The 12,561-nt window shown below is 40.7% G+C and overlaps 1 protein-coding gene across 2 annotated transcripts in view; it reads right to left on the bottom strand.

Moving 5' to 3' along the window:
- The window catches only part of TEK (TEK receptor tyrosine kinase), a 50,929-nt gene that overhangs the window by 24,453 nt on the left and 13,915 nt on the right, over nt 1-12,561 (bottom strand). For both annotated transcript variants that reach the window (XM_032097415.1, XM_032097413.1), the window contains exons 2-3: nt 9,656-9,967; nt 2,094-2,204 (exon numbers count right to left, since the gene is read on the bottom strand). In XM_032097415.1, coding sequence (XP_031953306.1) covers nt 2,094-2,204; nt 9,656-9,967 — 423 coding nt within the window. The remainder of the gene's footprint in view (nt 1-2,093; nt 2,205-9,655; nt 9,968-12,561) is intronic.

The following is a 12,561-nucleotide window of genomic DNA, read 5'->3' on the forward strand; positions in this document are numbered from 1 at the left end:
CAAAATAGCAGAAAGACTGTGGGTCACTTCAGTCCATGACAGCACATGACAAACATTCTCCATGAAAACAGGGCCAAATTAAAAGAACAAATAATGAAAGGGAATTTTTTTGAAACTGGGGGGCATATTCTTCGTATCTTTTGAGTTACAAGCTGCATAACAAACTTGACAGCAAAGCTTTAAGAAAACCTTGTGCTTACAGTCTGCTAAGCAAGGCTCAATTCTTATGGCTTGTTTTCCAAGATGTTATGCCAATGTCTTAAAGCAACCCTGTTTAGCAGAACCATTTCATTGTCTAGACAGCCATTGTGAGGTTCTGTAAGGGGAAGCAGTACTTGAAACAACGAAAGTGAAAGACTGCAGCAGCTAAATATAGCAGGAGAAGCATTTTCTCTTCTTTTCCAGATACTGTATCAGGACTTCTCAGAAATGTTGTTTCAACATCAACCTCAGCTGAAAGACTTGACCTACTGTCCAGAGTCAATCTGAGATTTTTTTCTGAATTCCCAGATGGAACCCCAGCTAAGGGAGTACCATGACGTAAGCAGTCCTGCTCCAACATCTCATCTGGTTCTTTTCTGAGAAACTGCTGACAGGAGATCACAAAATTTTCCTAGGAACCCTGAAATGACAAGTGATGGCAAACTCGTCTGCTGTGCCCTGACATAGCTGAATCTCTGAAGAGCAAAGAAACAGGTATTTGTGTAAGTCTACTTTGCCTGTTGCCTCTTTGAAAGACCCCTTTTATCTATTTTATTCTTCCAGCCAGTTGAAGTGCTCCAGGTAATCAGTAACTGTGGTTGAGACTGACTTGCTGTATGAATTGTTTTGCAGTGTGTTGACAGTTCCTTACCTCATTCTGCTCTATTTACTCTCTGTTTCCTGGTGGCTCACTGTAAGATGGGCTATCAAAGATGGAGCAGTACATTACGTGTGCTTCCCACAACCATAATTTCTTGTGGTTTAATGTGGCAATCTGTTTATCCGTTGCTTTTCTGATCCCATATTGTTCCCTCCCCCACTTTCCCTTGCCCCTAGCCCTGGCCATTCCCTCGGGTTCTCCCTATTGGTTCCTGTACCCCAACCCCTGAGAAAATCCCCCGCGCCAGGATCACGAGGTCTCTCTGCCTCTGGGAGTTGCCGGGACAAGATGTGACTATTAAAGGTCCTCTGAAACCCTCTTGGAGGGACCCTTCTTGCCTCCTTTGCCGTTACTGGGTTGTAGAGCTGATAGCTGGCCAGAGCAAAAGTGCAGGGCCATCCGAAAAGGACTACAGGAGGACAGAATGGCTGCCCTGCCCTAAGCAGCCCCGCTGAGCTCTCTGGGAAAGCTGCAGCTTGCTAAACTAAACCTAGCAGCTACAACAGTTTAACATTCTGACTACAAAGGCATTGTGAGTTTTAGTGACCTTTATTTTTGTATGTTTCTACAGGAGGTAGATAGCAACCTGCACATATTTCCAAGTGTCAAGCAGGAGCAACACACATCTGAACAGTGATTATATGGGATTTAGGCGCCATGCTAGATAGAAGGGTTGGTGTTATACAGTTTACAACCTGACTAATTCTTGTAGTTGAATGAAATAAGGATTAGATTTTGTTTACAATTTTTCTTTCCAATAGCAGAGTACTAGTGATGAATTTCTTAGCTTGGAGGGCATCATAGAAGGTAAGTGGCCTCAAAAAGCCTTTTGGAGAATGAAAGGCATGACTTGAAAAGCTGTAGAAATTCAGTGAAAGATATTCTAGCTGGCCCTTCACAGTGCCGCAGAAAGAAAAACAAACAAATAAACAAACAACCTAAAACCAACCAGGCAACTACATGAGGAGATGTAGACGGAAATCAAAAAGGAAAATAAAAAACAAAGCAAAGATATAAACAGAGGATTGGGAATTTTGGTGGAAGAGAAACAGGTCAGATCAACATATTGGTTATGGCAATTCACCCCTTTAGGAAACATGAAATATATGAGGAATGATGAGTGCTACAGCTGCACAGCATGGGTATCAGCAGCAGTAACTTTAAAACAGTTACTCAGCACTCAGTTAAAACAATGATAGCAGGAAGAGACAAGACAAAAACCATTGATTACCATTCTTGTAGATCACTGCATCTTCCTCTTTTGATGCCATTCTGATGAAGGAAATGTTCACATGCTCTCCCTTATTTGCTGTAACAGTTAGTGCCACTGGGTGGAACGAAGCTGAAAACAGAAGTATGTGATAAATAGCAGTTACAGTCTCTATCTGGTCTCTGGTCCTGACAGCTGAGAATGGTTTACATCATGACCCTCACTCAGATTTTGACACCTCAATTTCTTTAGAGCGTAAAATTGTTCTTTACCACCAGCAGCCTCAACCTATGTTTTGGGAAAGACAGAGGACTTGCCTCTACCCTGAAACAACAGACTGCCACTAGAACCTGAGGCATGAAAAAAATAATTGGCTTGTGGTTGAGTAACTGGAAACAGTTTCTAACTAGGAGCTCCAACTGGCTGTGAAATACTTTCCCAAGTTTCTTTATCCCTTGAGACATTTTTAAAGCAGACTGGATAAAGTACTCGAACTTTTATCGCAGGGAACAAGCTATCACTGGCAAACAAATACCTAGATGATTCAGTTCTTTTCTACTTAAGCTTCATGATGCAGAACCATTAAGATAGTTCAGGAGACCACAATCCTGCAGGGCTGGCAGGAGGTGAGGTAGGATGGAGTAGGTCGGTGTTTGTGTTAGTTCACATTATTCTGGAAATACAGAGAATGTTGTATTGCACTAAGAACCAAAGGGGAGAAAAAATCATATTCACAGGCGATGGTACTTTTACCAAAATATTCTCACCTGGAAATATGGCTTAATGAAATAAAAATTCTGTGTGAGGGACAGGTGTAGATCAGTCAGTTTTCCAGCAGGGAAATTGAAATTAATTTTCCTGCTTAAACAGAAAGGTATGCTTATACATTTGTTTGTAGATCTTGATTTAAACAACAAAGAAAGCAGTAGATAGAAGGATTTTCCCAACATTTCTAACTTTTTCTTATCAGTACTAGTGGAAAAATGTCATCAGAAGATAACTGGGGAAGGGACAGAAAAAACCTCAAGAAATAGTTCTTTCTAAAATGAGTTTTCAATATTTGGTGAAATAAGGAGGGGCATCAATAAAACTTTCACACTAGACTACCAGAGGGCAGACTTTGGCCTATTAAGGAGACTTACTCGGAGAGTTCCTTGGGAAGCAGCCCTTTAAAACAAAGAAGTCCAGGAAGGGTGGGCATGCTTCAAAACAGAGATCTTGAGGGCACAGGAACAGACTGTCCCTGTGTGCCAAAAGATGAGTCGACAAGGCAAATATCCAGACTGGATGGGCAAGGAGCTTATGAAGGAACTAAGGAATAAAAAGAGGATGTATCATCTTTGGAAGGAGGGTCAGGTACCTCAGGAAATATTTAAGGGGGTTGTTAGGGAATGTAGGAAAAGAATTAGAGAGGCCGAAGTTCAGTTAGAACTTAATTTGGCAACTTCTGTGAACGATAATCAAAAATGTTATTACAAATATATTAATGGAAAAAGCAAGGGTTAGAACAACCTCGGTTCTCTACTGGATGAGGGAGGGAATTTAGTGACCACAGATGGGGAGAAGGTAGAGGTGTTTAACACCTTCTTTGCCTCAGTCTTTATTGGAAAGACAGTTTGTCCTCAGGACAACTGTCCTCGTGGGCTGGTAGATGGTGTCAGGGAGTAGGATGGTCCCCCTGTTATCCAGGAGGAAGCAGTCAGAGAACTGCTGAGCCACTCATCTATGGGATGAGATGGAATCCATTCCAGGGTGATGAGGGAGCTGGCAGATGAGCTTGCAAAGCCACTCTCCATTGTTTACCAACAGTCCTGGCTCACTGGTGAGGTTCCAGATGACTGGAAGCTGGCCAACAGGATGCCCATTCACAAGAAGGGTAGGAAGGAGGATCCTGGAAATTATAGGCCAGTCAGTCTCACCTTGGTACCCGGCAAGGTAATGGAGCAGTTTACTTTGAGTGCCATCACACAGTACCTACAGGATGGCCAGGGGATCAGACCCAGCCAGCACAGGTTTAGGAGGGGTATGTTGTGTTTGACCAACCTGATCTTCCTTTCATGACCAAGTGACCTGCCTGGTGGATGCAGGAAGGGCTGTGGATGTTGTCTATTTGGACTTCAGCAAAGCCTTTGACACTGTCTCCCACAGTAAGCTCCTGAAAAAGCTGACAGCCCACGGCTTGGACAGGAGCACTCTTTTCTGGGTTAAGAACTGGATGGATGGCCAGGCCCAGAGAGTGGTGGTGAATGATGCTGCATCCAGTTGGTGGCCAGTCACCAGTGGTGTCCCTCAGGGATCTGTACTGGGACCATCAATCAATATTTTTATTGATGACATGGATGAGGGTATTGAGTCTTTCATTAGTAAATTTGCAGATGACACTAAGCTAGGAGCATGTGTCAATCTGTTGGAAGGTAGGAGGGCTCTGAAAAGAGACCTGGAATGGTTGGATAGATGGGCAGAGTCCAATAAGATGAAGTTTAACAAGTCCAAGTGCCAAGTCCTGCATTTTGGCTGCAATAACCCCCCGCAATGCTATAGGCTGGGGACGGTGTGGCTGGACAGTGCCCAGGCGGAAAGGGACCTGGGGGTACTGGTTGACAGCCAACTGAACATGAAGCAGCAGTGTGTCCTGGTGGCCAAGAAGGCCAATGGCATCCTGGCCTGTATCAGGAATAGTGTGGCCAGCAGAAGCAGGGAGGTCATTCTTCCCCCGTACTTGGCACTGGTGAGGCCACACCTTGAGCATTGTGTCCAGTTCTGGGCCCCTCAGTTCAGGAAGGACGTTGAGGCACTTGAATCCATCCAGAGGAGGTCAACAAGCCTGGTGAGGGGCTTGGAACACAAGCCCTATGAGGAACGACTGAGGGAGCTGGGGTTGTTTAGCCTGGAGAAAAGGAGAGTCAGAGGTGACCTTATTGCTCTCTACAACTTCCTGCAGGATTGTTGTAGTCAGGTGGGGGTTGGTCTCTTTCACCAGGTGGCAACTGACAAAACGAGAGGGCACAGTCTTAAGCTGTGCCAAGGGAAATTTAGGTTGAATGTTAGGAAAAAGTTTTTACTGAAAGAGTGATAAAGTTCTGGAATTGTCTACCCAGGGAGGTGGTGGAGTCACCATCCTTGGATGTGTTTAAAAAAAGATTGGATGTGGCACTCAGTGCCATGGTTTAGTTGAGGTGGTGTTAGGGCATGGGTTGGACTCGGTGATCTTGAAGGTCTCTTCCAACCTGGTGATTTTGTGATTCTGAGTGAAATGGTGATTTTAGTTGACATTCCTTTGAAACAAGTTAGAAGTTAAGGATGCTTCCTTTCATTTACTTGGAAAATGCTAAGAGAAAGTTGTGAAGTGTTTTGAGGACAGATTCAGGTTCTCAGGTCATTTTTAGCTCTGAAGGTTTATGCCATACTGTCATTCATATGTTATATGGGGGAAAAAAACCTCTTCTAAAATTAGCCAAATTTGACTTCGTAATTATTCAGCTCCTTACCTGACTGAGAATTTGATACCTCTGTATTTTCCCTTTTAGAACACTCCGGGGAGTGACACATTGATTTAAACCAGTCCCTTTGCTCTTTCTAGATTTGAAGTTTTAGCCTTAAGGTTTCCTCCTATGCAAGTTCCTCCAGGTAAGTCCATCCATCCTTGTTTTTCCTTCTGCTGCCACCTGCCTCCCAAGCAAGCTGAGTGGGACTTTTCTGATACAAGACCCACCTGCATTTCAGTTGGAAGGAATCCTTTAAGAGCCATTCATGCTCCTGGTCAGCTCTGCATTTGCACAGGTTCCATTTCTAATAAAGTTACATTTATTTCACAACAAATATTTTTTTAAGGAACATATATACAAGTTAGTGTAAACTGTTAGACAACTTATTAATCAAAAATTGCCTTTTATCTAGAACCATGCCTCCTTTTTTGGTTCATTTTTACAAACTGTTGATAAAACATCCTTTGGTTCATACCAAAAGTTGGAGAAAATAATTCGGAGCTTGTGGCTGGCTAAAATTTGGTGGGAAAGAAATACACAGAGATAGGATCAGAAAGCAGAGAAAAAAGTTATGAAGTAACTTTCTGTTATCTTTTATATGTAACAGAGCTGTAAAAAATGAGCAGACAGATGCCATATCGAAGTTTGTATGAGGCTGATAGTCTGCCAGTACCTCCACAACATAATTTTTCAAAATCTGAGGAGGTAAAAAAAGGATAATATTCTTGCAATAAAAGAAAGAACATTTTGATATTTTCATTTCAAAATAAAATTTTAAGTTAAAAATCAAAATTATATGATGTAAAATTAAAGAAAGAAAATCTGAGCAAGAATGAAGACATTTTTATCAATCCAAGCCAACTTCTCTCCTAGGATATTATTTCCTTGAAAATTTTGACATTTAAATGTTTTATTTATGGTTGGAAAAAAGACAACTATTGAAAATTCACAATTCTTTGCAGATTGGAATTTCCATCCCCTGCGCAGTTCTAGTGTTTATGCTCTGAGGCTCTGCCACATGTTTTCATTCCCTTATAAGTTATACGCAATTGATTTCAGCAGGAGTCTTCCTGCTTCACATTAAGTACATGCATTTGTCATTTTGCCTAAACACTGGTATCTACACTTACATCTTAGAGAAACAGAGAATTCTAATATAGAATAATAAAATAAGATTTCATTAGAAACAAGCAAACAAAAACTGAAAGCAATTCCAACTTACTGTCAGCTCCCAAGTTAGAAGTTGTTTATTAGTAACAGATGCATAGTGAAAAATCATTATCTATTTAAGAAAAAAATAATTCAACAGCTTTTGCAAAACATTAATTGTTAGCTACAAATGATCCAAAAGGGTTTAGTTGCATTGGTTTTTGGACCAAATTTAGTGAGACAATACTAATTGTTTTAACAAGATATTAAATGTTTGTATTCCCATTTACTTTTCTTTGCATGTTGTTAGGCTAAACCATAAGAATTTTCTAAAGGGTACTGTTACAATGGAAAGGAATGCACACTCCCTCTTGGGCTCAGTTCCAATGTATTTTTAGACTGTGACTTGTATTACACGATTTCACATCTCGAATGTGCCCATTCCTTATAGAGACATAATGAACTGAGCTGCAGGACAAGTGCCATAATGCTCTGTTGCTAGCATTTCTATTATTTTTTGCCAGCTCCATGGTTGAGTTTCGGTGGGGAAAACTCAATCACATATATGAAAATATATGTGTAGAGAATTTGAATAAATTATTGTGTAGAGAAATTGAATAAATTGTCTTTGACTAGAAGGAGAACACCCTGTGGTGTTCTGTTCTAGAGATGTGTACTTATACAGTATAAGGATCACTTCCCATAAGAAGATAAAGCATAAACTGTTCCCTCTCATTGCATCAATGAATATTACATGTGTAACTACAAAGTTTCAGTATAAATAATTCAGGAGAATTGACTTGTTACTTTGAGAATAGCAGATGGTAAAATAAATCAGGAAAATGAACCTGTTATCTTTCCATACTATACAGCAAAAATCCTCACTGTATCTTCATATTTGATAATAGGTATATAATCAGGCAGATGGCAGTTCCCACTAAGTCAGTGGGGCTACCCAAATGATTAATGCTTAGTGAGTGTTTCACCAGCTTCTTGCCAGGAGGATAGAAAACAGTGGCTGGGTTTCCAGAAGTGCTGCTTCTTCCCATGACTTTGGTGTCCCTAATGGGAAACTATAGATTTCAACTCAATGTTTGCTGTTGAAAAACATATTCTGACTTTAAAAATTATGAAGACAACAACAGTAAAGTGGAAAAAGATCTGTTTTCCAGATACATATGTTTTGCCAGACCTCACCATCTTTCCTTAACCTCTTTCTCCTCTTTCTATGCACTTTAAGAGCTTTGAGAATTTCTGATGCACCTCTTTCTCACCCATCTAATCTGATTAGATTATACACTTTCACTGAGGACTTGCTAGTTCGAATTTTGTTAGTGAAAACTTTTGCAGAGAAAATCTGAGAAATGGATTCAAACACAGAAATTAATTCAGGAAACCTACCAACTGCTGGTGTGAATGCTACTTCTGTTTAGAACAACATTTGTCACATAAGAAGCCTTCTTAGCAAAGTTTGATTACTTAAAAGGTAAAGTTTGATTACTTAAAATTCTCTGCTCCTAGGCCCACAGATACCAAGTGCAAAGAACTGATAGATTCAGAAGACATTCTTCCACCCATGGATGTTGCTCTATAACAGAACAGCCAGAAATGTGCTCAGCTTGCTGGCAGACTGCCACAGGCAGGGTCACATTGACATTCCATGGACTACTATCTTATCACCTCCTCACTGCAGCCTCCTTTGAAACAATGGAGGAGTTGTCAGTCTGCATCTGCAGAGCTTTCTTGGTGACCAATCCAGCCCTTCAAAGACCACATTTGGTCAGAGAAAACGTAAGCCAAAGAAAAATGCACTTGTCCTACTAAGCTTGCTTCCAACCTATCCATGCTCAAAGAAATAATAACAGGCACTAGCTGCAGCTCTTACAAATGAAAATATCTCCTTTTATAAGTTTGTTATGTAATTTCAGGAGATACCAACAACAAAAATTGCTCTTACTGAAACCTTATAAAGAAAGATTAAAATTGTCGAGTCTCCTCACAGACCAGTTACCATGGCACAAAATACTAGCAGTAAAGTAAAATCTATTAAAAATCATCTTCAGTTTTGAAAATGTGATTTGCTGCAGAAAATTACTCAAAAATTTCTTGTGCCTTTCTGTAGTTGATGGTGATCTCTGCTTTGGAACTTGTCCCAGAAGTCTAATGAGGTCCAGAAACAAGGAAAATTTTGAAGATGTGGAAAAGCAATTTAATGGACCTTGGAAATCTCACCTTCTCATCCCACTATATCCCTGCCATATTTGCTTTTACTATTGTGCTTAGCCTAAAACCAAAATCAAATGAATAATGAAATCTGTAGTGGATTTTTGTGAATAATCTTCTCAGATTTTGGAAAATTTCTCTGTATTTCCTTTCCAGTGATGAGAGGGGATCCTTTTTTTTTTTTCACTGACATGGACTGTGCAGATCCAGTGTTGCCGATCTGTAGTTTTACTAAACTTTAAGCAAGGCAATTATTTTCTAGGCTCAGCTTGCCCATTTTCTTAAGAAAATAGAATATGGATGTTTAGCTATCTACATCTCAGACCTGTCAAACTTTTAAAATGGAAGCCTGTTTGAAGTCAAGGGTCTGGGATGTGAAAAACCCAGGGCAGGAGTTGCCGTGTATTCCATGGGGAATGGAATGTTATTCTATGGGGTCAGTGAGGCCACCTTAATTGCTGACTGACTTTGTGTGCCTGGCAGTTGCCAGATGCAGGCAGAATACTTACAGATGTCTGACTAACTTCCACAAGGAAATGACTAGCACCTAGTACCAACCAGTTTTTCTGCACTGTAGAAAAAAAAAGGGGCCTTGAACCAAGTCTATTTTTATTGACTCAGGACTGCCTTGCCTGGTCTGGAGCCATGTTTGTGCCCACTCATGTCAACCAGGGATAGCTGCCAGTCTGCAAGCAGTACCATTTAGATCTGACCACTATACTGTACCTCCCAGTGGCATCTTCATGGTGTGTATCCTTGTCACCTCATCCTTGAGTTTCCCTTCACAGTAGTATGCACCGATAGTTTCACTGGCCTGTTCTCTCTTCCACACCACTGTTTTGGCTGCTGCTCTCTTGGAATCTTCATTAACTTCCAGTGGTTCTCGGTGCTGGTTTGCCACATCCTCCTGGTCCCGGCCTATCGTGATAGACTCACGGGAACGCCATTTGGAAGTGATACATATAAGTGATGTCTCGGAGTTGCCCACCAGAGGGAAGGAATTGATCAGTATGAGGTCCAGTGCTGCTTCTACTTTACCTGAAAAAAAAAAAAAAGCATCAAGTTAAAAAAAAAATTACTGCAGAATTCAAATATGTGACCAATCAAATCACCAGGTAAGCTGTGTCACGCAGTGCTCAGGGTTTCTCTGGCTGGTGTCTTGCACAGCTTTTGTGCAAAATCAGATGAACACAGATTAAGTATTCTGCTACAATGACTTGAGGATTTATTTTTTATGACACAAACAGATGGAGTTTGTTCTTCTCAGAAAAGGCAGTAAGTCTTGCAAACATGTTGAATTTCTTTCAAGAGCTGTTGTAGAAGCCCAAGGAAAGCCATAGGTTGCCAAAGCAGATAGATCTGTGTATAGTTAGACATGCACATAAATGCCTCAAATGCGGTGCTTTTCTGGTGATGGGATCAGTAGATGATAAGGCTGTCAGTTTAATGGTCTTTCCTTGATGTCCCTTACATGATTTAGTACATATGAACTGATGTAAATCAGTTATGACTTTCAGTTATAGGAGCGGGTAGTACTTTGAGCACGTGGAGTATTTTTTTGCAGCTGTTTTATGAATTTGGACTAATGATTTCATAGTCAATCACGTTAAATATTTGAAGCCCTAACAGACACTGGCAAGGCCCGTGGCACAAAGTAACTTATGCAAAAACAAAATGCAAGTCGGCACCACTAGTTAAGTGAGGTCAGGTTTAAATCACTCAAAATTGCTTCTTTTGATCAGTAGGACTGCCAGAAACACATAGAGATGAACGTTTCTTTGAAAATGAGAGATACAAGCCTAATTAAAATATCCTCTAGCAGAGTGCCACACTATTAGTTGTTCAAATGTGCATAGCTGGAGGGAAATTCAGCTCTCCTATAATGAACAATTGGCAAATAATAGGCGTTTCCCTTTATTTTTTAAGTTCAGGGTAAGGAGAAGGGAAACACATTTTTTCCAGCTGAAACAGGAAGAATAATTGATTTCTTTTATTCATCACATCTATTTTCCTGATTTGGATACAAGTATATTTTGTATTTACATAGAGAGACCTAATATTTAGTGCCGGTCAGCTTCCAAATGTTCTCTGATGGGAAGGAAGGGGTATAGTCTTAGATAAGGGAGGTCAAAAGGTCTTAGTGCTGACTGCAGTCTTTGCGTGTGTCTCTGCAGTGCTCTGGGCCAAGGGAGGAGGTCCTCCTCTGCTTTCAATGCAAGCAACCACTCTGGGGACTGAAGTATCTTGACAGCACATTGACACTCACCACACCCAACCAGTCTTCCACAGCCACCACCCTTTCATGTGCCAGCCCAGATAACTTGCAGTTACATAATGGAGAAATGAAACCTTCTGGAAAGGACACAACAGCCATTAAAGTAAATATAGCATAAACGTGCAGGTCAGCAAAGTCAGTTCATCCTGCTGCATACTGCAAATATAAATCCTTTGAAAAAAGTTAAAGAGGTATGTGATAGAAATGAGACCAGACTCATGCATTCATTTTACAGGGCATTTGTCGCAAGCCTCTTAGTTTTTTATGAGGAACATTTGTGCTTTTACTATGGATCTGATACATCAGTCAAAGGCAGCTATAGTTCAACAGTCACCAGCACTGAAAGCAGCTTCGGTTTATGTCAGCAAGGATCACATGCAGGCTAGAGATGTTCTTAAAATCACAAACTGCAAGATACTGTTTTTTGCAAACTTTGTGAAACTCAGAATCAAATCTGGATTCAAATTCTGTGACTTGATGTGACTTTCTGTGTTGAGGTCAGGCCTGGTGTTAGAGAGCAGAAGTGAAATATTCTGATATTTCTGCCTGGCGTCCACAGGGCACAGAGCTGAAACTGCCTTTCCAATACAAAGGTGTGGGCCCAAGGGGCTGGTGTCCTTCAGAGGATGGCTGGTCATCCAGGGCTCCAGTTCCATTTTCCCTAGCATTTCTCTGTTCCTCTGACTTCTAACAAAGTTTTAAAGGGGAAAATAACACCTCTTTCTTCCCCTGCACCTCAACCTTTTAATACTTTGAGAAAAAGCAGTAGGAGAATCTGAATTTTGAGGACCAGCTTTCTTGCTGCCTTTGATCCATATGCAAAGCAATATTCTACCAGATTTGGGGCATTTGCTGCGTATCTGGTTCCTTGTAGTAATAAAAATCATGCAATAAAGGTGTAGAATATGTAGACATATTGCTTATTTAAACTTGAGAATATTCTGGGTGAATCAAAATCTAGCCACCAGTGAATGGATAGCGTTCTGATTCATTGTCTAAAGATAGGTGGCTCTTTGTCATATTAAACACTGCAGAGTAGCCCAGACACCTCAGTGAAGCAGATGGAACACAGATGAAGTTTCTTCCCAGAGAAGCACAAAAGGGTTTTCTGCCTCTAAAAGGAATTTATATCTATGTGTAAGTATGGAATTATATGCCAAGCATGACTTTGCAGCTAAGGTTTCCCAGCTGCAAGCAGAATTTAAAACAGTGAAAGTTTTGCACTAAGAAAAGCTATGCTTTAGATATAATTTGAAAAACTAAAAAAAAGGCATCTTGGCAATCTAAGGCCTTTGAGATGATAATTGTGCTTTCTTTGACTCCACTGGGTAGGGATTCCTACAGCATCTCTTTATGG

The sequence above is a fragment of the Corvus moneduloides genome, chromosome Z (genome assembly GCF_009650955.1).
Source record: "Corvus moneduloides isolate bCorMon1 chromosome Z, bCorMon1.pri, whole genome shotgun sequence".
Lineage (NCBI taxonomy): Eukaryota > Metazoa > Chordata > Aves > Passeriformes > Corvidae > Corvus > Corvus moneduloides.